At 43.2% G+C, this 23,615-nt stretch overlaps 1 protein-coding gene across 3 annotated transcripts; it reads right to left on the bottom strand.

The window, feature by feature from the left end:
• Nucleotides 1–1,917: 1,917 nt before the first annotated feature.
• zgc:154058 (Transmembrane protein 150A-like) lies at nt 1,918–23,369 on the bottom strand. 3 transcript variants are annotated; one of them, XR_007964751.1, is made up of 9 exons: nt 23,063–23,369; nt 22,577–22,808; nt 14,879–14,926; nt 13,122–13,208; nt 11,651–11,718; nt 8,088–8,215; nt 4,580–4,757; nt 3,523–4,160; nt 1,918–2,416 (listed from the first exon to the last, which is right to left on the bottom strand). XR_007964751.1 is itself a non-coding variant. In XM_052079906.1 (8 exons), the coding sequence occupies exons 2-8, from the start codon at nt 22,684–22,686 to the stop codon at nt 3,913–3,915; spliced, it is 867 nt and encodes a 288-aa protein (XP_051935866.1). In that variant the 5' UTR covers nt 22,687–22,808; nt 23,063–23,369; the 3' UTR covers nt 1,918–3,912. The 3 variants fall into 3 exon arrangements, 2 of the variants coding, with proteins under 2 accessions (XP_051935866.1, XP_051935867.1); XM_052079906.1 differs by having other exon boundaries at nt 1,918–4,160; XM_052079907.1 differs by having other exon boundaries at nt 1,918–4,160; nt 22,577–22,805.
• Between the last annotated feature and the right edge of the window lie 246 nt (nt 23,370–23,615).

Raw genomic sequence — 23,615 nt, 5'->3', positions numbered from 1 at the left:
TTTCGTACGCCACGATATCAGTCTGTTTCCCCTTTAAGAGAAAATGTTTTTTGCCACTGCATGCTAGAATGCGAGAAAATGGCACCCTCTGGTGGACAAATATGAAATTAAAAGAATTTATAAGAAAAATGATGGCCATTTGACTTTTTGTCGATCAATGATTTCAGAATTGAGGCAGGAAAACAGGATAAATGTGGGACCTCGTTTATTGCTGCATGCTTTGAAGGGGGGAGGTGTGGTTGAAAAATATAAAGATTGAACTATGAAGAGAAAAAAAGGAATCGCGTAACATTTTCGTACATCAGCGACGGGCTTATTTCAGCAGCAAGGCATCACAGCTGCATGCTTTGAATGAAGGGAGAAGAGAAAAATCAACAGAAATCCAAACAGAAAATGTGGGACATTTTGTAACAACGTCCGCTTGCTTTTTTTTTTATTTACGAGAAAAAAAAAGAAAGAAACAAGGGAGGGGGGGGGTGAAAGTTTTGCTCAGCATGCTTTGAATAGTGAAAACTGGCACCATCTAGTGGATGAATCCATGCAAAGGTAAGGTCAGAAAATAGTAAATCTTTGCTGCCGCATGCCGGGAATGGGGTAAAACAATAAAATAGCGCCATTTGCTAATAAATATTAAAATTATTATTATTACTAACTTGTTTACTTGTTTTTTCAATTTTTTTGGTCACCAGGACCTCTTCTGTGTTTTTTAAATGTTATATATACTGTAAATAAGACACAAAATAGGAGACCAACGATTACTTGAAATGTATTCATGGATATTTCATTTTCCTCCCCTGATTGAAAAAATATATATAAACATCGTGGCCTCTAACAGATTAAAAAAAACAAAATATTTTCATTTTGATATGTATACTTCAGACTTGTTAAAATTGAAAAACAATTTATAGTTAACATTTTACAGCAGTTTTGTGGCCATTATTTTTGTTGTTGTTGTGTTTAAAGTAGTTCGCAACAAATGTTAGGACATTTTAGAGGACTTCTTAGACCTAAAAAAGGTTAAGGCCAAGCTTTTGCAATTACGAGTTTTGACGGATAGAGGGAGCAAGGGACAACGAGTTAGTTCCAGTTGAGAAACACATTTTCAGCATACAGTACTGATGGGAAAAGAAAAATAAGTGACCAAAGTGTGGAATGATGAGAATATGAATTAAGACATATGACAAGTGTGACAATAGCTGCATAGGTCATTTTGGTTGGCATAGATCTGGAGTACTGTATAATACAATATCAGAATAAAATAATGAATGGACCCCCCAAAAAGTATTATTTTAGGCCACAACATTAGGTACACCTGAAAATGGCTGCGTATTATTAAAATGCTATCAAAAGGTTTTGTTGTTGGGTTGTTGTTTGTTTGTTTTTTGCCTCATCGTCATTTGTTGCCATTTTGTAATCACATAGCGGTACAATCAATCGCCTTTCAGTGGCAGTGTCAGATTCACAACAAAAGTGAGACGACAACCGTGTGAAAGGGAAACAGAATTAAACTGACTGCGAGATGATGGATCGTGGGCAAATTTCCGTTTAGCTGTGATCAAAGGCATTGGGCGGGTAAATTGGGAATGTTGTGTACATTCATTGATTCAGTGTTTTAAAACGAGGGCTTCTGATCCAACATCCCAAGGTAGAAAATAAAATCATCATATGTGGGGATCCGCTGTACCTCTAATGATGTCATTTGAACTCTCGTGAGCTGTGCAACATTTTCCAGGCTTTTTTTTGTGGTCCTAAACCTTTTTTTCCCGCCAATTCGGCGATTATGGCCATTCATGGCAGTACATACTTCAATGACGACGCGAGCAGTGGCGCTAATAACGTATATTCCCAATCGGAACGTTCATCCCGACCCGCTATTTGTAGGGGATAGCGTTGGGCCGGGACAGCCTGCAGATCGCAAAAATCCATTTAAACTGTAAATGACACCTAATGAAATGCATTTTTATATCCGCGAACAACCCTCCCACCGCCCCTCCCAATGCAAGAGTTTGTGATGTACCCAATGCTGTGTCCAGTAACATTCAGGAACACAATAGTGATAAAAAGAAGTGTACAATATTGCTTTTATGAATGCGATTGTTACAATCATCGATTAATATATAGAGAGAGTGAAAAAAAGAGAGAGAGAGAGAGAGAGAGAGAGAGAGAGGGAGCGAAAGTTGTTAATAGCACCGAGGCCACAGGCACACTGATATTTGGCACACTTGACAGTAACACGGCCGCTATCGTCTCTATGAGGAATACTGTAGAAGGTAAGAAGCTTACAGTAAGTGGATGGAATGCGCAGGACCTGGGGGGAATCTGCGTCGCATCTATGCGTCTTTGGCAGAAAATTGTACAGCGCTGGAGGTCTGTTGGCAACGATTGTACGATCAACCATTGTGAGGCGGCGACAGTACTTGGATAAATGAGCAAAAAAAACAATCAAACAGTGGTAGGGATGTCAGTGTGAACAAATATCAATATTTGCTGTATTAAAAGGGGACCTGCTATGCAACTTTGTTGAATTTGTGTCGTTATTTGAAGGTCACGGGGAACAAACGGCTGTCCTGTATCTATACTAAGCTGACCTTGAAGTGGAGGCAAACAATTGCCATTCAGTTGCTGCTGTAACTAAATTATCTTGATTGATGGGGGCGCGTTGTTTAGAGAAATGTTTCTATTTTTTTGCTGACGTTAACGAGGGGGACACGAGGAAGGGAGAAATGAACAATTTCTTCTCAGCTCCTATTTGGCTCATCAGTGTAAAAAAAAAAAAAAAGTCATTAGTGCAATGCAGTTAAACAACACAGGCCGGGTTAAATATGAATCTCAGTACTGTAATTTCCCATCAATAATAGGCTACCTTCCATATTAGTCTGTATATTTTAACAAAATTACGCAGCAACCCACAGTGACTTTGTAACAATTGTTCCGTTATGTGACTCTATGGTATGCAAATAGCCAACGACATGCCCTTATGTGCTCATAAGTGCCGCGAACAGCTCATGGTCAAAGCTAGTGGGCTAATGTGGCTTAGGTGACGCACAACCAGAAGGACCAAATGCTGGATCTGAGCACTTACAAGTTGCATATTAATCACGGGAAATTACGGCATGGGGTATTTAACTCGTTCAGTTACAGACAATTCTGGACAAATTCTGAAAAGACATTTAAAAACGTCTTTGGCAGTGAATGAGTTAAAAAGGCCCCCCCCGGGTCTCCAGTTTGGACATCTCTGGTCTAAGATGAGAGGATGACCTTTTATCTAGTTCAATATGAACACCATCCCAGACAAACTATGGGAAAAAAAGATGCATACCAGGTCCCCCTTATTTAAAAAAAATTATGTAACAGTTTTCACGTAAGAGTTATATACTGGTCTGTAGGATAATATGATGAGAATTTATTGCGTCCACACCTGACCTTGCTCCTGTGTGGCTACTATGTAAGCAGCAGATAATATCGCGCTGCGGTTTCTACTTTCAGCTGCGGCCGTCCGACAGACTCTTGTTTAGCACTCACCAAATGAAATGAAAAGGCCACGCTGCAATCACCTGAAGAGGAAATCATCCAAGGTCACTTGTTGAGGGGGGGTGGGGGGGTGCAGGAGAGAGGAAACGACAGATTTTTTTCTGAATCTGATGGACCTTTAGCGCTCCGTTGCTAATACTTGTAACTGAAGGCAGGTTTGGCTGGCTGGCTGGCTGGCTGGAAAATTTGGTTCCACAAATGTGCAAAATGCAGACAGGCGAAAAGCTGGTGGAAAAGCTCAGATGTGATGACAAAAAAAAAAAAAAAAAAAAGCTCTCCACTGGGGTTTTGCTCGAGTTCAAATCTTCACGTGATTGAGTGACTCAACAGATTTGACAACCCCGTCTTGGAAGGATAATCCAGAGCCGAGCAAGTCGGGCCCTACAGGATGGACATGTTTTCGGGTTGGTGCGGCGGCGGGTGCGGCCCCAAGGCGTCCATCTTGTGCTCCCTTCCCGCGCCCCCCAAAGAGCCCCCTCGGGCCAGCACCGCCACGGTGTCCCCCGACATGCCCGCAAACTCGAAGGCGAACGTCCCGTAGAAGAGCATGATGATGACGCAGAAGACCCATTCGAAGATGGCCGAGGCGTGTTGGAGGATGTAGCTCTCCTGGCAGAAAAATACGCCGCCTGGAAACGCCATTAAGGAGCGTCTGCCGATTTACCAACAACCTCTAAATGATTTGTACCGATCATGCACGACTCTCATAAAAAAGACAAATCGCTACGTCTCCAGAAAGGTGGGGTGCAATAAAATTTGTGGATGGTACAATTTAAAACGTAACAATTTGATTCGCCGCGGTTGAATCAAAACGATTTTCCGCTTCAAACCTGTTTTTCGTTACCTCTCTAATGTTTACACTTTTAATTTGGATGTAGTGCTGAGGGCAGTAGGAAAGTGGATGAGAGCATAATGTTGCCGTTATTCTACTAGATTACAGGTTTTAGAACCAGCACACCGTCCATTTTCTATCGCGCTTCCATCCTTATTAGGGTATGCGCTATGCGAGTTTGCGCGTATCAAGCCCCGAGGAGGCCAAAGAGGATACTTAGCACCAGGGCGACGAAGGCAAGCAGGGTCATGCAGAGCCGGAGGTGGGCCACGTTGTACTCCCCCTGCGTCTTGGCCAGTCGATAGGTCAGCGCCGACTGCAGGCACACAAACAGCATACTGGTGGGGAAGGCGATGCCGGCTCCGACATAGTGGAGAATTTTGGCATAGTCCACCTAGCGGACAGAAACAAGGAGTGTGATCAGTGTTGTACTTTTTTTTTTTTTTCATGGAATTTGTCATAGCGTGCATCTCGGCCAACGGTGCACGAGTCTGCAAGATGATTAAAGCGACGAGCAAGACGGTTGGCGCTTCCAAGCTATTTGCCCGTTGACCCAGTGAGAACATGCTGAACATTCCTGTGCATAAGGCTAATCCATGAGGGTTTATTGATGGAAATGCAGGCCTGTCATTTGTTCGCAGCGCAAGGTGCAGTTCAAAAGATAAATCACAGCAAAACCGTCGACGTCCTCCCAGCTTTATGCTGAGCAAATTTATGATGCAATCCTTGCGTCATGAAGCGCAGATTGAAATTCGGTGAGCTCGGCACATTTTACGATTTTCAACAGGGTTGACGAATGTCAGCCTAAATTTGATGGACGTTCAAATTCTCGAGGGAGGTGTTTTCCGTCTAAATTCGAGGGACGGCAAATCGTTCAGGAAATACGATACGCATCCCATTGAAGGATCGCTTTTTATTTTGTGTACAAGAAAACATGATCGGATATAATCCATCCACTATTTAATTGATGGCGGGATGAATTCATCTTACGCAGAATGGCTGATCGACTTCACGACTCGTTCATTGGCTTGTGAATTGAAGCGCGTGCACGAAGTGTTTACATGCGAGCCTGCTGCTCGGTGTCCTAGTCCGTGTGATTAATTGTCATCATTAAGGGAGTGAAGGTGTAATGATGCAAGAAGCGCTCACTACTCTATTTACTGAAAGGGGAGGGAGAGAGCGAGAGAGAGTGAGAGAAAGAAAGAGAGGGAGAAAGAGAGTGAGTGAGATATACGGGATTTAAAGGAAACAATTACGTAGTGGCATGAAGTCAAATCGATAAGAAATCTGGCAACAGAAGTGATGATTTCACAGGTGTCAAACTCAAGACCCGAGGGAAAGATCCAGGCCGCCACATCATGTTTTGTGCCCCACTAAAGCAAGTATTTGGCTGTCTTCTGATGATAAATTCAATTCGTTGTTAATTATAGAAGTAATGCAATATGGTGATTATACATTTCGATGATTTTCACAGTCATTGGTGCTGCGCCCTTGAGGGAAACCCATAACTACGACGTGGCCCGCAATTAAAACGACTTGGGCAGTTTGTGTGGTTGGAGTGAAATAGGACAGGACCTTCGAGCATTACGGCTCAATGTCATGTTTGCAGGCACAGTGCTGGATAAATCACATTTATATAAGACTTTCTCAGAGTGATCTTGCAGCCTCTTGGTGGCAGCTGAGTCACATCGTGTGAGCCGGGCTGGCTTCAGATGTTATACGTCCGCCCAGTCCTATCACCGTATGCCTCAATGATTCAGTTACAGAAACACCGTATTAGAGGCTGAACGTACCCGAAATGGTTTCTAGTAATCCAATTATGAGACGTAAATGCTTCCTCCAAATGTACGGCTATTTCCTCATCAGGATAAAAAAAGGAGGTTGTAACTGTAATGATCTCAGTTCATAGACCAACGTTTGCACGTGAACATTTAAAAGTTCAATGCTGAGCCCAGCATTTGCCTATACTCACTGGCATGAATTCTTTATCCTCTGCGAAAAATCACCAGTTGCAATAGTCTTTTGAGTTTCATCATCAACTCGACGCGTCGTTTGTATGTAGCGCAGCAACGGCGCTGTCACAAGCGCGATGAAGACTTTCAAAAGAGCGAGAGACGCGCTTCTTCTATTTATGTTCTTCCCTGCCCAAACCGTCAGTCTGCCTGACAGCGAAAGCCCCGGTGGCCACGCCACAGCTGTCCTGCCAGTCCGCACCTTATGTAACAAACTACAGCTGGCGACAGCGCGGGTTGTCATAGCGCATCTCCTGCCTTTTTCATCAGTGTTTTCCTTCGCGCTGTCCAAACTGCTTTTGCCTTTCTTGCGTTCGGTGATGGACTGTCACGATACATCCACCGTCATTTACATCTCTATTTCTTTCCCCGCCAAGCATGCGGAGAGCGTGTGCCCAGTGTAAGGGCCTGTATTTGGTTTAAGATCAAGCCTCTAGCATACGGATCTGATCAAAAATTCTCGGTGGCCAATGCCAGACTCCATGAGTCAACACCCCCCCCCCCAACCCACCCACCCACCCACTTTCAGCTTGTGAAAAAGGCTTGTGCAGAGAGGAGGGCCCCAAAGGAGAAGCAGGGAACCAGGTAAGATTGACACACCAATATTCTTAAGTATCGGTACTTCTACCTAAGCACCCACAAGACTATTCTCACCTGAGTTTAGTATAGATTCTTAATCAAAAAAGTGATGCAAAGCAATGGGAGGGTGGGGGTTGGGGGGGGGGGAACACAGGGGACTCACAATGAGTATTGTTCCCATGAAACAATACTATGTAAATAACTCAAAGTACTTGGAAATTATGAACCTTTGTATAAACATTTGTGGTGATATCTGGTCCAAGATGATTAGATGAGTGCGTTGCAACTCCATTTTTGGCAGGGGCGATTGTTGTTTTTAGTCAATCGTTAATGCAGTCCATTTGCTGTATTTCCATGTTGTCACAGCTCCTCGTTTCCAGTTTCCACACAATCGCAGTTGCAAGTTTCATTTAGCATTCTCGGAAAACTCTCCTCCCCGTGCCTGCCCGCCTCTTAAAAGAAGCGCACAAACGCAGACGTCCAATCGAGGCACCCGGCCAACTCTCCAAATATTTAAACCGAGCAGAGATTGGTTCCAAAGGACAAACAGAAAAGCGGACGGCGACAGCTCCATGAGACAGACTTTAATAAACATTAATGGACTGCTCCTCCTGAATGCAAGATACAGTAAGGCTGTCTAGGAGGGGGAGGGGGGTTGAGAAATGCATATGGAATGGCTAAAAGAAGGCCAAATCGTGAGATTGAGTTTGACTAGAATTAAGAAATACCGATATCTCATAAACCATCCACTCATACAAATACAATAAAGCCGATTGACTTCTATGTCATTTTCAATTTCAAAACAAGTGGTAAACTGAATTCATTTACTTTAGCATTATAAAATCTTTACGTGATGTTTTATGAAAGAGTCCTACCTGTCACACAAGTATAAACAAAAACCACTATATTATATCGGACGAACTATATCTATAGTACAATCAATAAAAGCTACTCACTTTTTGTAGATCCATGACAGCCACAGAAACAAAATTGATGGCAAATACTTATTTGAGGAATATTAGCTCATACAATTTGGATTGAAATCCACTTGGGATTATTCCGAAGAGGAGGTTTCTTTTTTTTTTTTTTTTTTGAGTTTGTAAACTGGAGCATTTTTGGCTTGGAGCCCATACCTGGAAGTTGCCCACCATGATGAGTCCAGCGGCACAGATCCAGCCTGTGGAGAGACTCGCCGTGTTGAGGACACAGTTTTGGTGCTTCTCAATAACGTGGGCGTAGCGGAGCAGCACGATCACCATAACTGTGGGACAAAAAGCAACACATAAGAGACAGTTATGGCTCCTTCTGGATCACTGATCATTGGGTACATCATGCATTTATTTGCATAAATAAACTCACAGAAATCGAACATTTGTCTAGGACCGTTGGGTTGATACAAGACAAAAAGTAAGGGATTGTTTTTGGTTTCCGGGTGAAACGATCACGATGAACCGAAAAGGTACTTCTGCAAACTTTTGAACACACGTGTGCAACTGTTCAATGTTTCAGTGCTTTTTGCACAAAATTCCGTGAATCAAGTAATTGTGGCATAAGCACCGATAGTGTACACAGGCTTTTTTTTTAGATTGTATTTTCACTGAGTCTGGCTTCAATTTTAATGATGACTCAATCTGACCTCGTTTGTGCCAAGAAGTATGAAAAAAAAACCTTGGAAGATGTTTGAAAATGACAGGAAGTGGAATTACTTGAGCAAGGCAGGAAAATGAGATGGCGGTAACAGTAACCAGTGTGAGGAATGAGGGGGGTGGGGTCTTACATAAGACAAAAGGTGAAAGAAAACGAAGTGCAAAACTGTAAGGGGACAGTTGACTACTTGATGGGCTAATCGGCTGTGACTTGGGGGGGGGGGGGGGTTGTTGGTCCGCTGGCAAGCAAGCTCCCACTAGTTTGTCTTTGTCTGTAACCTTTGCACCTCCTCCACAGCAGGCTTAGCCATCCACTCGGTAAAAGTGGGCCACGGAGGCGAGATGGCAGAGTGAGGGGGGGTCAAGAGGCCCCCCTCCTGGTGTCTTGACACGCCTTCCATAGATTGCACTCGCACACTAAACTGTTGTCACTGCTGTTGTGCGCGCGGGAGAATTAGGAGGTTGCTCGTCGCCAAACCGGCGTCGTCATGGCGAGCGCGGCCGCGCTGAGGAAACACTTCGCTCATCTCCGCTTTTGGCGGGGTGTGGAAATGTCAGGGTAGACGTCTCAATGACGCGGCGCATCCATTTTACATAACCGCAATAAAAAAATCTGGAGAAGGAATACCCTCTTAAGGAGGGACATGTGGGCGGAAAAAAGAGGGCGGGACAGCAGCATCTCATTGTAAACAATCTTTTCTTTTTGTTCTCCCCTCTTCCTGTATAAAATGGGAAACATGCTGGCTCACTGAAAGGAGAAGTAAGTCAACAGCGCTTTATTGCATTAAATTATGACATTTCAGTCTCTGCTGGAGACTGGCTGGCTGTGGACCTTTTCGCTTTTCCCATAAAATGAGTTTTTAAACATTACAGATGAGGAGGCTTTCGCATGCTGGTATTAGGCACTGGTGTCAAAGGTCCAAAATTTGACAGAACAGGAAAAATAATAAACATTTGACCTGTCAATATACATGTGACCTCCGTGTTTACATTTTTTGTTGAGGCGAGTTGCTTTTTCTTGGGTGTACTAGAGTTCACGTGATGCCGACAGCCGGGTTATTATTGATTCCTTATTTAGCGCAGATATTATGTACACAACCCTGTTGTCACATCCATAGGAAAATTCATAAATATGATGAAATTGAAAAATAAAATAAAAATGTGTAAGCGCAACAATTGCACATTCCCACAAATGAACCAAAGCACACCTTACAGACAAGGCAGTTACACTTCTTGACCCGAATGGATAAAAAAAAATAGCCTCAGTATTTCATGATCCTCATTTTCATTTTTTGATAACTCTTTTTAAACACCGTACGTGGAACCGGACGAAGGAAGGCAATGGTTCTCAGCAAATGCCAGATGTGACTGAAATGAGGCGTGCTTACTGTTGATGAAAGGGTTAACGGCACCCGCGACAACGGCGTCAATGTTGTAAATTATACACATTGAAGGGAGATGAACGTATGGCTCGGGCAACAGTCGGGTGCCAGCCAATCGGAGGCAAGAGACCGTCTGTAAATAGCAGAATGGCGACTGCTCGTGAATAAACATGAAGAACCAACCCCCATGACCCTCCTCCTTACCCTCAAACGCACACACGCACACACACATGTGCGAGCCACAGCTGGGAAACATTAACTACATGAGGGCAGTCAAGAACCAGCACTTAACAGAAGGAACAACACGTGCAGACTGACCCAAAAAAAACAAAACAAAAACAACCATTTGGACCGGCACATGACTTTATACCATCTCACATGAATTTTTCCTACGAGTGCGCAGACTTGCACCGCACGTGTGTGGTACAGTTGTTTTCCATTCATTTGGCGGGAATGAGTTCCCGGTGACGTTTATTTGCTTCCTGGCAGTTTGTGAAGCATGTGTAAGAGACACGGTTTCTTGTTTTGCGGAATAACACATTTCTACTGTACTTGTAGAACTGTATGATCAGTGCTCAGGGTTAGAAAAGCATCAACATTCTCAGGTACTGCAAGGCAATCAATGGACAATCTGATGTGTTAATCATTATTGCGGCACTATTGGTTTGCAGACGTGTTTAACAAAAAATAAATCCGTCAACTAAATGTAATTTATTGGTCTTATTTTTCGGCCCATAAGGTGATTGTGCTATGCTGTGTTGGCCATCTCAAGTACGCCACAAACCGTAAAAGCAGTTAATAGTCATGTGGGGAGTCATTCTAATTTTTAAAATTGGCCCGGTGGTCGACTGGTTAGCGCGTCGGCCTCATATTGCAGAGGTGCAAGGTTCAATTTCGGCTCCGGGCTTCCTGTGTGGAGTTTACATGTTCTCCCCGTGCCTGCGTGGGTTTTCTCCGGGTATGCCACATTCCCAAAACATGCGTGGCAGGTTAATGGAACACTGGAAATTGTCCCAGAGTGCGATTGTGAGCGTGGATGATTGTTTGTCCATGTGCGCCCTGCAATTGGCGGGCAACCAGTTCAGGGTGTACCCCGCTTATTGCCCAAAGACGGTTGGCATTAGCACCACGACCCTTGTGAGGATAAGCGTATCAGAAGATGGATGGGTTTAGATGCTAAAAATCGTGGTGTGTACCCGGTTTGATTTTGTTAAATGCGACGTGAGCCTGGTCATATAAGTAGAAGATCATTTGCAATCAGCTGTTAGTGCTCATAGGGTGGTAAAGGCCATCAATGATTTAGTTATGATACTTTCGAATGCCAGGTCCTACTTCTGCTTTTTTGCGCCTGTGAAAGTCAGTGAAAGAAACCAAAAAGCAGCCCAAGGCATTACAATTCAGACACGGCGATATTGTCAGGAGATCAATTAGATTATTACGCCAATGTACTCCAGCAAGTACATTGAGTTACCTTGTGTATGAACTGCGTTCTATAAATAAAGCTCCACTTTGCCTTGCATAGTAGTATGTCGTAGCTTGTATTTTGGAAGGAGCTAAAATATGTTTAGGCGTGATAGCAACAGACAGTTACTTAAAAAAAAAAAAAAAAGACAACGCGAATGACGGAGGTGATTGAGTTAGTGTAAGCGTGTGCACATAATGCCTTACCCATGAATGAGCCTGTGCTGCAGATAAGGCTGAAGAAGCAACTCTCTGGCGGAAGCGTCCCACATTTACTGCAAGATGAGACAACATGGATATGAATGACATCAACAACACAGACGCAAACAGAATCTACAGTCAACCCAACTCTAAAATGGGACTTGTCTGTCCATACTACAAAAACATATACCGGTATTTTTCAAGACTGATCACTTAAAAAAAACAAAACTGTGAAATAGTGGTGGCGTGAACGATGAACCACGTTATGGTGGCTTCACCTCATATAAAATATTGTGACTTTTCGACTCTCCAAGCGGTGAGATAGAAACTGCTAGGATGTCAACTTTTTACCCACACAGCTTCTCTTTCAATGAACAGTAATTGTTTTGTTGGTGGTCTGCCTGTCTGTGCCCGGAGCTGCTGCCCACCGAAAGCCAACTCAGCTGACTGCAGTCACATGCATTCTTTAGTTCACGCAAAGTCAGATACAGTAGACACACTTGATTGGGCACCCCCCCCCTTAAAGTATTAACTCAACTGTGAATCGCTTTTTCTTTGATTTTTTTTGTGCCATGTCACGGCAATGGGCCAAAAAGTGCAAACAAATGGGAGGAAATGCATCCAACCTCTGCCGAATAGCGTCTAATTTTTTTAAACGCACGTTTGTTGTCCAAAACTCTGCATTTGAGTTGAGCTAAATGTTGCAATGTGGGCTGAGAACTTTGACGCTGAGTGCAGCTCTCCTCAAAATGTGTATTTTTGTACTACAGCTGACTGTTCTAGTGGCCGTCTTTGTCAACTGGATTACGCAAGAACTGGCAACCTTATTTTCACCAAACCTCGTGGAATGCCGCATCACAGGCCAAGAAAAACTGTTTCAATTTTAAGAGAACTTCAGACCCCACCCACCCCCCTGCAGTATTTTCATCTTTGTTCATTTTACATAACCCCTTTGTTTGGGCTGTCTTTTTATTTATCTATCATGACATAAGGCGTAATTTATTGTCTTTTCTCGAAACGATTTCATCCAGACATGTTACATAAACCGCACAAACTACGTAGGGTCAAACTGGCTTTTCATGTTCAAAAGCCCAAAGTTAAACAAAACAACGAGCACCTCGGTTTGTTCCCAAAGATGTAAACCGGCTGCTCTTCAAGTGTGTGTTTACATGATCGCATGGGGCCTGCCTTTGCCTCTGAACAACCGCAGTGGAAGGCGGGGATACTTCAGCCCTGAGTCATTTTCCGAATGCGCGCGTGCGCACAGCGCACGTGCATAGGGAAAGTCGTCTCCTTAAAGAAGACGCTCACGTGAATTTCATCTACAAGGCAGCCAAGCGGTCGGGCTGTGACGTAAAACACAATGGCTTGGTTTTCCTGTTTTGAATCATCACTCAGACAAGACACGACGGGGGCAGAGGGGAAGACATGCAGGAGTTTTGGGTGGCGGTGCGTGGTGGGGGGTCTCCTCACTGACCTGATGAGAGGTATATTGTCCAGCGTGCAGCACAACGTTGGTCCACTCTGCAAATACAGTTCCTCTTCGCACGATTGGTTGTACAACCTGGAAGAGCACAGCATCCGTCATTTGTGCGACATCCACCTTGCCTTCAAATAACTGGACAGTGTTTATTTCATCTTGCAAATCAATATTAGGAAGAGGACTCAGATTTTCTACATGTTCACGTTTCCGGCACATCTAATTCAGGAAACATGCATAACAGTGAAACATTGTCAACAAAGAGGAACAGAATCCTTGGCATTGCTTTGATTAAAACCTTTGTGGGTTGCCCGGAGATGTTTGTTTTGGAAGGACCACTAAAAATGGGTTTTAAAAAGCCTAAAATGGCTGCTTTAAACAAAATGGCAGAATTTGAGTGTCTTGCTCGGCATGGCTTCTTGAGAATATTTGGAGGGTGTAGCCTACACCTGTAGACCAATCCATCAATCCATGTGTGCTTTTGGAATGTGGCAGGAAACCCGGAGTACCCGGAGAAAACCCACGCAGGCACGGGGAGAACTCCACACAGGAAGTCCGGAGCTTGAATCGAACTGTGCACCTCTACACTGTAAAGCGTGACTTGATCACCAGCTGACCACCATGCAGCCACCCATCAATCATTCAATTAAATTTTGGGAATGGTATATCGAGCACTGTTCATGCATGGCGTATATGCGCGCATACACTTGCAAGTTCATTAGTACATTTAAAAAGAAGCATAGCGACATACTAAAAAATTAAGTAAAATAAGGAAGTTTTTTTTAAAAAAGGAAGTTAAATAAGGAAATTTGAGATGTCGATCAAACTCCACGTTACTCAGTGAAATTGACCTAAAATTTCTGCTACTGAGCGGTTTCTTTGGAAATGACCAAATACACTTCAAACTATAGCGTACAAGCAAAATGGGAGATTTTTTGGTGTCTTTTTGGGCATGGGTTCTGGATAGATTTTTGTGGGTCTATTCACAATAGACTTTACCAAATTTCATGTTCAGTTAAATTGCCTTTGGGGTAATATTTTTTGTTTGTTTTTAATTCGGAAGAATGTCCAAAAAGTCAATTTTGGTGATGACTAAGCAAGGGCCAATCAACAGTTTGACGGTTTACTGTGGTTTTAAAAAGTCACGGTTTCAATACCCACTGTAACTGGCTATCACCGGTAACAAGCTTTTTCTTCAGTTTTTTGGAGGGGCCTTTTTAGCAGCTGCAATATGGTTGGCTGCTCGCAGAAATCAGCCGCCACTTTGAAGTTAATGACAACTTGCCACCTGCTTGTTTTTCTCCTCCTTGGCTGAGCACAGAGGTGAGCAGTGATCGGGAAGAATAATGTACTTCTACGTCTGTGTTTTTGCTACAGCAAACAACATGCACAACCCCCAAAAAGGACATTTTTGAGTTGTAATTTTAATACGGTGATATTTTTGCTCACAGTTATATCATCAGAATCTCATATCGGCCCAAGCCTTGTAATGACCAAATTGACTGTAAATCGGATGCTACAGACCAAAATCTAAGATTTCTGGAAAGGTTTCTTTAGAGGGTTTTTTTTGTGGTTCTGTGGATGATAGATAAGATGAGCACACTAAATGTGGCTGTGTGTGAAATTAGCCTCTGGGGCTGACTTTGAAAGGATTTGAAAGAATTGCCTCATGGCATTCAGATAATTGCATGAGGTAAAAGAGAAAATGACGAAAAACAGCAAAAAAAACCCAAACAAACAAACAAAAAACATACCAGTTATCCACAGGGCAGACGTGTTGGTTGTACAGGGCCATGGCATACCTGGAGGAGGAGAGCAAGGGTAATTAACCCAAAAGAAAGAGCCACAATTCATTTCTTTTATGGGGTGTTTTTTTTTAATGTACTTGGCCTTTTCCCTGCGTCAAGTGGAGATGCGTCTTGATTTGTGAATTCTTGGCTATCGAGCGTTTGCTACTCTGCTCCCCAACCGATCAGTTCTCCCTGTCCCTTGCATCATTTCCAAATTTCTCCCATTATGTGTATTCTCATCTGTTTAGTACTGTGGAGCGTGACGTTTGTTTGGTAAAACAGTGCCCTTAAGTGACTTTGCCTGCAGTGCTTTTTGTTGCATTTTTTGGATATGAAACTGTTCTCTGGGCTGTCCCCCCCACCCCACCCACCCTGCATTCATGGGCTCTTCCTTCAGCATATCATTTACCATGAGAACATACGGAATAAACTTTCATACGTCAAAGATTTCGGTCAATGAGAAATCGACATAAAACTAGCTCTTTAACCGACATCCAAGTCAAGTCAAGTCAGCTTTTACTGTCAAATATGCTCGATATGCAACATAAGAGCACAGATGAAACTTCTTTTCTCTCAACCACAGTGCGACCACCGGAGAGAGAGGTACAAGATTTGGCTCCTACACACACACACACAAAAATAAATACCGGTAAATAGATTTAAATAAGAGTGCCTAATGTTTTGACCTTACCTCGTTACACAAGAATTTATGTCTGCTTTTGCTACGGTCACAATTGTTCACTTGTTTAAAATGACATCATACGGACGTGGACATACCGGTAAGTAGTGTGCAACAACCAATCGCAGATGAAGCGAAAGCACCGACAAACGCCATTATTCGTATGAATTCACACTTATCAACACTGCTCCGCTTGCCTCAATCCTTCATTTCCCCAAAAGGCAAACAAACGCTTGATGCAACTACCTAAAAAGAACTTTCAATTTGAACTGTTGCTTCCATTTAAAGGTCACTCAATCTGTTCCCGGTTACATGAATGATAAGCAATTTGTTCCCACACTGTACCCGCCCCAAAAAAAAAGAAGAAAAAAAAAAGAATGTACCGAACCATGATGATCCCTCTCTTATCTTAGTTGTTTCATTGTAACGATTGGCCCTCTGACGCCAACACTAACCATGAAGTGGCCCATGATGGAAAACAAAATTTGACACCCTGCCATTTGTTTAAAGACATCATCCCCAACTCAATATAGTTCAAGACAGACACAGTATATGTGGAGGGGGGTTGTTTGAGTCCATCTTGGGTAATCGCATCGCGGCTTCCGCCCTCAAGCCGTGTTGACTGAGGTCAGGTCGCTGACCACCTCCTCAGCTCAGAAGTCAATGACCAGAGAACCATTATCTATCTGCGAGATAAAGACAACTACTGTTTTTCAGATTGTTGTATAATGCAACGCCGTCATCGTCAAATTGATTGAAAAACTATACTCCCCGCTCTGCGCATACAAGGGCCAGGCCCATAAAGCAGAGATGGAAATGAGATTGAAAGGAATGAGGGGGGGGGGGGGGGGGGATAAAAAATGTTTTTAAAAAATCGGCAAAGCACAAGCGGCCTTCTGACCTACTTCAATACACGACACACTATTTGGTTTTGCGGCCAGGCAACGCATCGCCATTCACAGGTTCACAACCTTCTTTTTTCGACAGAGAAGGAAACTCAAAAGACGCAGACTTTCTGTTGTGATAATAGGGAGCGGTTCAACAAGAGTTGAAGTGTCAATTAAGGAAAGGCTTCCGAGCCAGAAAAGCGTCGGGGGCCATAAAACGTCTTCTGACATGCCCCGCACGCGCGAACAACTACGCGCAGCACGGCCGGATTGTGTTGTCACAAGATGTCAGTATACAGAGCATGCCTGTATCCATAAGATTCCCAAACCGTAAGAAGCATATTTTCCAGAGAATTCTTTTTTTAGGTGTGTTTTAACGCGTGAAGAAAATCGCTTGAAACAGAGCTCGACTCTGTTTGGATTTTACACGAGAGGCGAGAGCCACAAAAAAATGTAAAAAAACTATATGCATAAGTTACGGTCGAGACTGAAGGCGAGTGTGAGCGTTGAATAAATGAAGAATGTTTTATCATAAATTACATGAACCCACTGGCCTCAGTCGAGTGGGAATGAGAGTCACCCCCCCCCCCCGCCCCGCACCTCATTGTTCCCTTCGATTGGTAATCCGGATGCGCGTTTCCTGGTTGGAAAAGGTAACATTTGTCTTGAGGTCATGTCAATCATCGTGACCAAGTCGTATCAGCCAGATGAAATGCGGCTTCAAGGTAGCAGGCTAATAAAGCACTTTGACTTTTAAATGTCATCTCGAGCACTGAGAGCATCTCGACAACAACAAAAAGGAGGTTATGACCGCACACGTTGGATTAGTGAAGAGCGACGTGGGAAGGAATCGTGGGTGGCCTAACGTTTATGAATGATTCCATTGCTTTGAAAATAACAGCGATGGCGCTCAAACTGATGAAGTAATAATACAGGTTTGTTAAAAAAAAATGATGATAATCTAGCACGGCTCAGTTTTTGCGCCAAACTTGAACTGCATGGTATTTTTCTTATTATTTACAAATAGAAAATACACGAGGTCGGTTGATGGAAAAATCTGCCACAGTGAAGAGTTTCAAAGCACTGTGCAAAAATGACACAGGGGGGGGGGGGAACCACAGGAAAGGGTGTGTGGGGCATGAACGATGAATTCATTTAGGCCTATGTGGCTACAGGCCTATTTCCATCTATTTGTAGACCAAAAGTTACAACGTCCTATCACACCGGTGTCAAATTTGACGACGGCAGGTCAGCCCAGGCCTCCCCACGTCTTCTGCTTGTTGCCGTCTGTGCTTGACTTCTCCTTTCAAAACTACAGATACATCAATTCTAATCACATATAAGAGCAATAATGCCATAAAATGGGGCTTTTTTTTACATTTAAATGGTTTCAAAGTGGCAGTGGAAATAAAAATAAAAAAAGTCGACACATCCGTGTTCAAATGGTAGCTTTTTGTGACCTGAGGAAAAAAAACCCCAAGGACATTTCATTCTGAATTAAACAATCACATTCAAACTGAACATTAAGTAGGAGTCAGCATACATCGTCCACGAGTTCAAGTGCCTCGGATTAACCCCCCCCTCCTGAAATTTCTGATGCTCTCTGAGGCTTTTTATGACATTTGTTTTGCTTTCTATCAGAGGCCTGAAGGGTTTGGTTTTTTTTTGGGGGGGGGGGGGGGCGACTGCCATTTCAAACTGTTCGTAATTCTCTCCAATTTGTGAAAGGCCTCGGGTGCAGCTCAATTTAAAAACAGACCCAAAGCATGATGCGGCAACCGCCATGCTCCACTTCACGTATGATGCTCTTTTGGTGGTAAGCAGTGCAGCGTTTGTGCCAAACGTACCTTTTAGAATTAAAGCCACAAAGACTCTCCCGGAAGAGAGCGACATCCCGCCGTTTTAAGGGGGTGTGCACACCCGTGCAACCGCATGAAATCACAATGATCTTCACTTTCCCTCACAAAAAGATTGGCTTTGAAATGATATGTCTTGATCTCTTTTTTTTTTATATATCACAAAAACCTGGCATTTGAACAGGGGTGTGTAGACTTTTTATATCCACTGTATAAGCAGCCGTCTATTCCAATTCATTCATTACATTATTATGTAACGCTGTCAATAATATGCTTCCTACTTTGCCGTTTGCACTAATTGTTACAAATGAGATTAAATAAAATAATGCCAGAAGGAAGGGGATGAGGGGGGGGGGGGGCACATTTGTTTTTAGCGGCGAACCGGAGATTTTATTTTAAGGCCATATCATCAAACCATACATACAGGATGTCCTAACCCCAACGCGGACTGCTGTTGAAAAGTATCGCTCAAAGCACTCGTGCCAATAGGGGTCAGCAGTGCACGCTTCACATTCTGTCCCCTGCGGTATTTACTTTACTCCCATCCTGTCGCCTGCGCTCAAAGAACCAAATTATGCAACAGGTCACATCCTTTGACATTGTGCTCTTCAGGAGCGTGGGGGTGAGGAAGGACCCTTGACTGCTCCTCGAAAACAAGGCGCCCTTGTCAATGTGACAGGAAGGAACCTGGGTTTTGGGAGTGGCTAAAACTGGTTTCGGCAGAGAGAAATGCGCATGTGTATAAATACCTTAGTGGTCTACAGACATATATGGCCTTTATGATATGCCTCGTTTTTGGGAAGGTTGGTTTGAATTATAGAATGTTCTCTGATTTGCGACTACTGTGACACGAAAGGTAAATATTCCAATTTCTCTTAATTGGTGCGAAAATTAGGAATGCACCGATACCACACTTTTGCCCCCCCAGATATAAATATATATAAACAAGTAGAAAAACGGATGCCACATCTGCTCGGTGTGTTCGCTACAAAATAAAGTGAGTGTAAAGAAAGTCGAGACCGCTTCTTGCGAATATCACAAGTTAAAAAATGAGACAAACAAGGAAACTGTAGGAGCATCACATTGCGGCCCAGGGGACAGGCCACACGAGACTTGCTGCCCGCATGAAGTTCATCGTCCATTTCGCAGAGCAATTTTTACCAAAAAAAGTCATCACTCTCCTTAAAGTATCTGTGCCAATAATCGGAGCATTTTCGAGCATCAAGTAAAGTACAGACAATGTAGCATGACAACTCCTATCGAAAAACATGTAGAGTAGAAGCTACAAACCAGATTGAATGACTGTCTGTGTCGTATGCGTTGTGTTGTATAATTTAGCCATTTTGACTTTGAGATGGCGCCGCCAGAGTGGCTGCCTTTACAGCAGCTCCTATATTTTGTTCTTCGACTTCTTCCCCTCATAACTTTGCTGCTGTGAATTTCTCCATTGTGAGACTAATAAAGATTTTCTTATCTCATCTTCGGTATCCTTGTTCATTTATGTAGAGTATCGAGTCAGGAAGAACAATTAAATGCCCTTCCACTAGATCTACATAATTAACCTAATTAACACTTTTTGGGATACTTTTAGCTGAGTAAGAGTTAAGAAACATTGGCCAGTGCAACATCATCATCAAACGAAATAAGACTTCCTCTTCACACAACCAAACAAAAAAAAAATCTTCCCTCTTCATCACTTCCTCTCCTTTTTTGCGATGCAGAAAAATCAACTTAATGTATGCTCGATTTTTAATATTCCTTTTTTGAGGCACGATTTGTTTTTTAACCTTGAATGTGATTGACGAGTCCAGGTTGTCGGCTGTGTTGAAAATGAATGAATGGCTTCCTTTTTATTGCTCATTTCATTTGAAAAGTCACGCAAATCGAATGTCAATCGGCACCATGCGATTGCCTTCCGACGATTCATCAACCGTAGTGCCAAATGACTTCACCCTTGCTATGCCGTTCTTGTACTAACATGACATTGTGCATAAATCGAGCTGCACTCATCCATACACAACTGTGAACATTTGGAACGGGACCATCTGTCTCTCTCTCTCTCTCGACTCCCTCTTATGGTTTGCGTTCCTCCTCTAATAACAGCACATAATACCAGAACTGTCAGCCTGAACATGACCAGGAGGTATTTTCGCTTTAAGTGTACAAATAGCAAGAGTTAAGATGTTACGGCTGCCATGCACATTTCACTTCTTTCCCCCCAAAAAACAAAAAAAACAACAAAAAAAAGCACTCTTCCTGCAGAGCTAATCCACATGCAATTACCATGGCTCCCAGGAATTCAGGATAAACATGCAACAGAGTTGCTCTCTTGAAGAAAGGAGGAATCAACAGAGAGACTAGCATAGAAGCAAAAAAAAAAAAAAAAAAAAAAAAGAGCCCCCAAATAATTATTTGGCCTTTTTGGCCGTACCGCAAGGAAAACTCAGCACTCTCATGACTGATTGAGCTCTAGAAATTCTGGGCCCAACATCAACATACAGGAAATCCTTGATCATTATTGGATTGAAAAGAAATTCACTGTAAGGTACGGACAATAGAACTAAAATGAAACACATCATGATTACATTCAATAAAGTTTTGGGGGTTTTTTATCCCCCCCCAGCAAGGGGGCGGCATTGACTCACTGGCCTACCCTGACCACATGTCCCTGAATTCCATGTTACTAGTGAGGCACAACTGAGCACGAGTTGACATCTGCGTGTGAGAAGTTAATCCTTGTTTCTTACTACTTCCCCTCCCCCCCCAAGATGGCGCCCGAGTAGGCAGCCGTCAGCAAGTGCTCTTCAAGAGCACTTTTTGTTTTGCTACATGGTGTTTGTTGTTTCGTCGTGTGGACCTGATGTGGACTTTTTACAGCGTTTTTTGGCCACGACATTTGTCAAAGAAGAAGAATCTGTGCTTGGTAGTTGCGCCTTCTCGGCAGCACGCGTGTACCAGCACTGATTTTGATTGGGAGGAATGTCGGCGCCATTGGACTGTCGGTGCTGGACAGCTCCGGCACGCTTGGGTTTTTTGCACCTGTAAATGGGCAGCATTTTTCACAGTCCCGTTTTGTTCAGGGAAGATGTGGGCGCTGTTGGACAGTCACCGTTGGTGCAGAACGCCGATGCGTATTTGGAACTGAGAGTCGCCGCTTGGAATTGAAATGGATTTATGTGGGACAGGAGAAGTGAAACAATCTCTTTTTTTTTTGTCAATGGATGCTACAGCTTCCTGTTGACGTCGAAACTGAGCTTGTAGCCGACGTGTCCACATTTTGAGCATGATGTCTCTGATACACTGGTGAAAGGACACTTTGATTCTCTCCTCTTTCATCAGAAACTGCGTTAAACAACAACGCGTATGACGGAAAAGTGGTAATTTAGTAATGATTTTACTTTATGTTAACCGTTTTGTTAAGCGCTTTGTTACAGCTACAGTTGTTGTAAAAGCACTATATAAATCAGGATGTATTGTATTGTGCGAGGACACCAGTAGTGGAAAAAAAATGTCACTAGTAAGACAGCCATAACCATGCATCTTATTTGAACATTTATTCAAGAATATTTATTGATATCCATCTTAAGGTCCATGTACTAATTCCTAGTACACTCACTTTTGGAAACCCCATCAAGATGTGATACGAGTGAGGCAAAACTGCACTAGTTGACATTTGCATGCTATTAGTACTGATTGTGACATACTGTAATTCTCCTAGTTAACACTTCACTCAAGGTACGAGTCGCACAGCGATGTAACAAGTGTGAGGTTTTGCCTCACCTGTAATATGTATGACAAAGGTGTCCCATTTGTGTGCAGAAATGTCATAAAAGAAATGGGAAAAATCCTCCTAGTGAGACAGTCGTTCTATTAGTGAGATGAATTGCTTTACTCGTGAGGACCAAGAGTGTATACAATTCTTCACAAATGCTTTTAAATCCAAGTTAAAAACTTTTTCTCCCATATATTAAAGGCCCTTTAAACCCTTTTAAATTCATTTTAGAAACACTTATTCATTTCATTTTAATGTATTCAAAGTTCTCTGTTCATGTGTTTAATAAATCGTCAATCGGCCCTCAATATTGGTGATCTTGAATAACTTTTGGAGGACGGGAGCTTATCCTGACCCTGGGACAGTGTGGGACATCCTTCGATAACTTCACACAAGAATATTTTGCCTTCGGATGAGTGTTTTCATAGTTTTTGTGGCGAATGAATATGGAAGGTTGTGAATACTTACACGACCCAGATCCCAGTGATGGTCAGTGCTGGGAGGCTAACAGGCAGGATCACCCACAAAGACATGGCAGGCACCTCGAACCCTCTTTCCTCTTTTTCCTCTTCGACCATCCAAGCAATATGTGCTCAAGTAGTTCTAACATTTAACTGTGTGGGGCTGACATCTGCACTGACGCCAAATGAGTCATTTTAACAAGTCGGCCACACGAGAAGGACGAGGCTCGTTTCAGCTGCTGGAAAGGAGGGAAAGGGCACTATTATTACCGATACTTTGTATCCAATTTTTGAGCTTTTTTTCTCGAGCACAGGGAGACTTATATGGAGCTTAACACTGGATATTTTGTTGTAACATTACACAAGTGATATTAAGTCACGTATTCATTCAATGGTCGCAATGAATAACGACGACCGCTGCGCAGTGTCTCGTGCCGCAAGCTAGCAACAAATAACGGTGAGCATCAATAGGAAACATGAACACATTACTCACCTTCGGCGGCGGCTACGTGTTCGAGCAAGTGGCTTTTTTTCCCCACCGTAAGAGTCTTCCTGCTTAACTTTAGTGTTGGTCGACTCGCCCTCTCTCCACTTCAGGTAGCCGAAAAACAGACAGGGGCCGCAGAAACGGTAGTTTTCTGGCGTTGACAAGTAGGAAATCCCGCTTAGACGATGTAGTTATGGAGGGGAAAAGAAAGGTAGAGTTCGACTGCCTTCAAAGTAAAGCCCAACCTGCATGATAGCCGCCACGAGACACTCCAGGGCACCCAGCTGTTTGACTCCGCCCCCTACCCCTCCCGCAACCTGTGCTGGCGGTGTGTGCCGAGGAATAGCGCGTGGGGGCGCTGTCTAGTCAACTCGGAGGACCCCAAGATCATTAATACCTGTAATAATTTAGCAATGTTCTTTCTCTATTTGCAAATATCTAGATACCAATCTTTTTTTTCACAATTCTCCGTTGAACAAATTGTAAACTACGTCAAGAAACAACACACAGGAGAAAAATAACAATCAAAGGAAAAAATAAACAAAAAAATGTAAGTCTT

This window comes from Hippocampus zosterae, chromosome 11 (assembly GCF_025434085.1).
Source record: "Hippocampus zosterae strain Florida chromosome 11, ASM2543408v3, whole genome shotgun sequence".
Taxonomy (NCBI): Eukaryota; Metazoa; Chordata; class Actinopteri; order Syngnathiformes; family Syngnathidae; genus Hippocampus; species Hippocampus zosterae.
The sequence above is the reverse complement of the archived record's forward strand: the minus strand, read 5'-3'. Positions and strand labels throughout refer to the sequence as shown.

What these genes read in the sequence shown, in the direction of transcription:
- zgc:154058 (XM_052079906.1), bottom strand. Translation starts at nt 22,686, where the DNA reads ATGGTCGAAGAGGAAAAAGAGGAAAGAGGGTTCGAGGTGCCTGCCATG. An exon ending in ATCACTGGGATCTGGGTCGT is followed by an intron (nt 14,927 to 22,576) that starts GTAAGTATTCAC and finishes CTCCTCCTCCAG; the next exon opens with GTATGCCATGGCCCTGTACA. An exon ending in GTCTGCCCTGTGGATAACTG is followed by an intron (nt 13,209 to 14,878) that starts GTATGTTTTTTG and finishes GTGCTCTTCCAG; the next exon opens with GTTGTACAACCAATCGTGCG.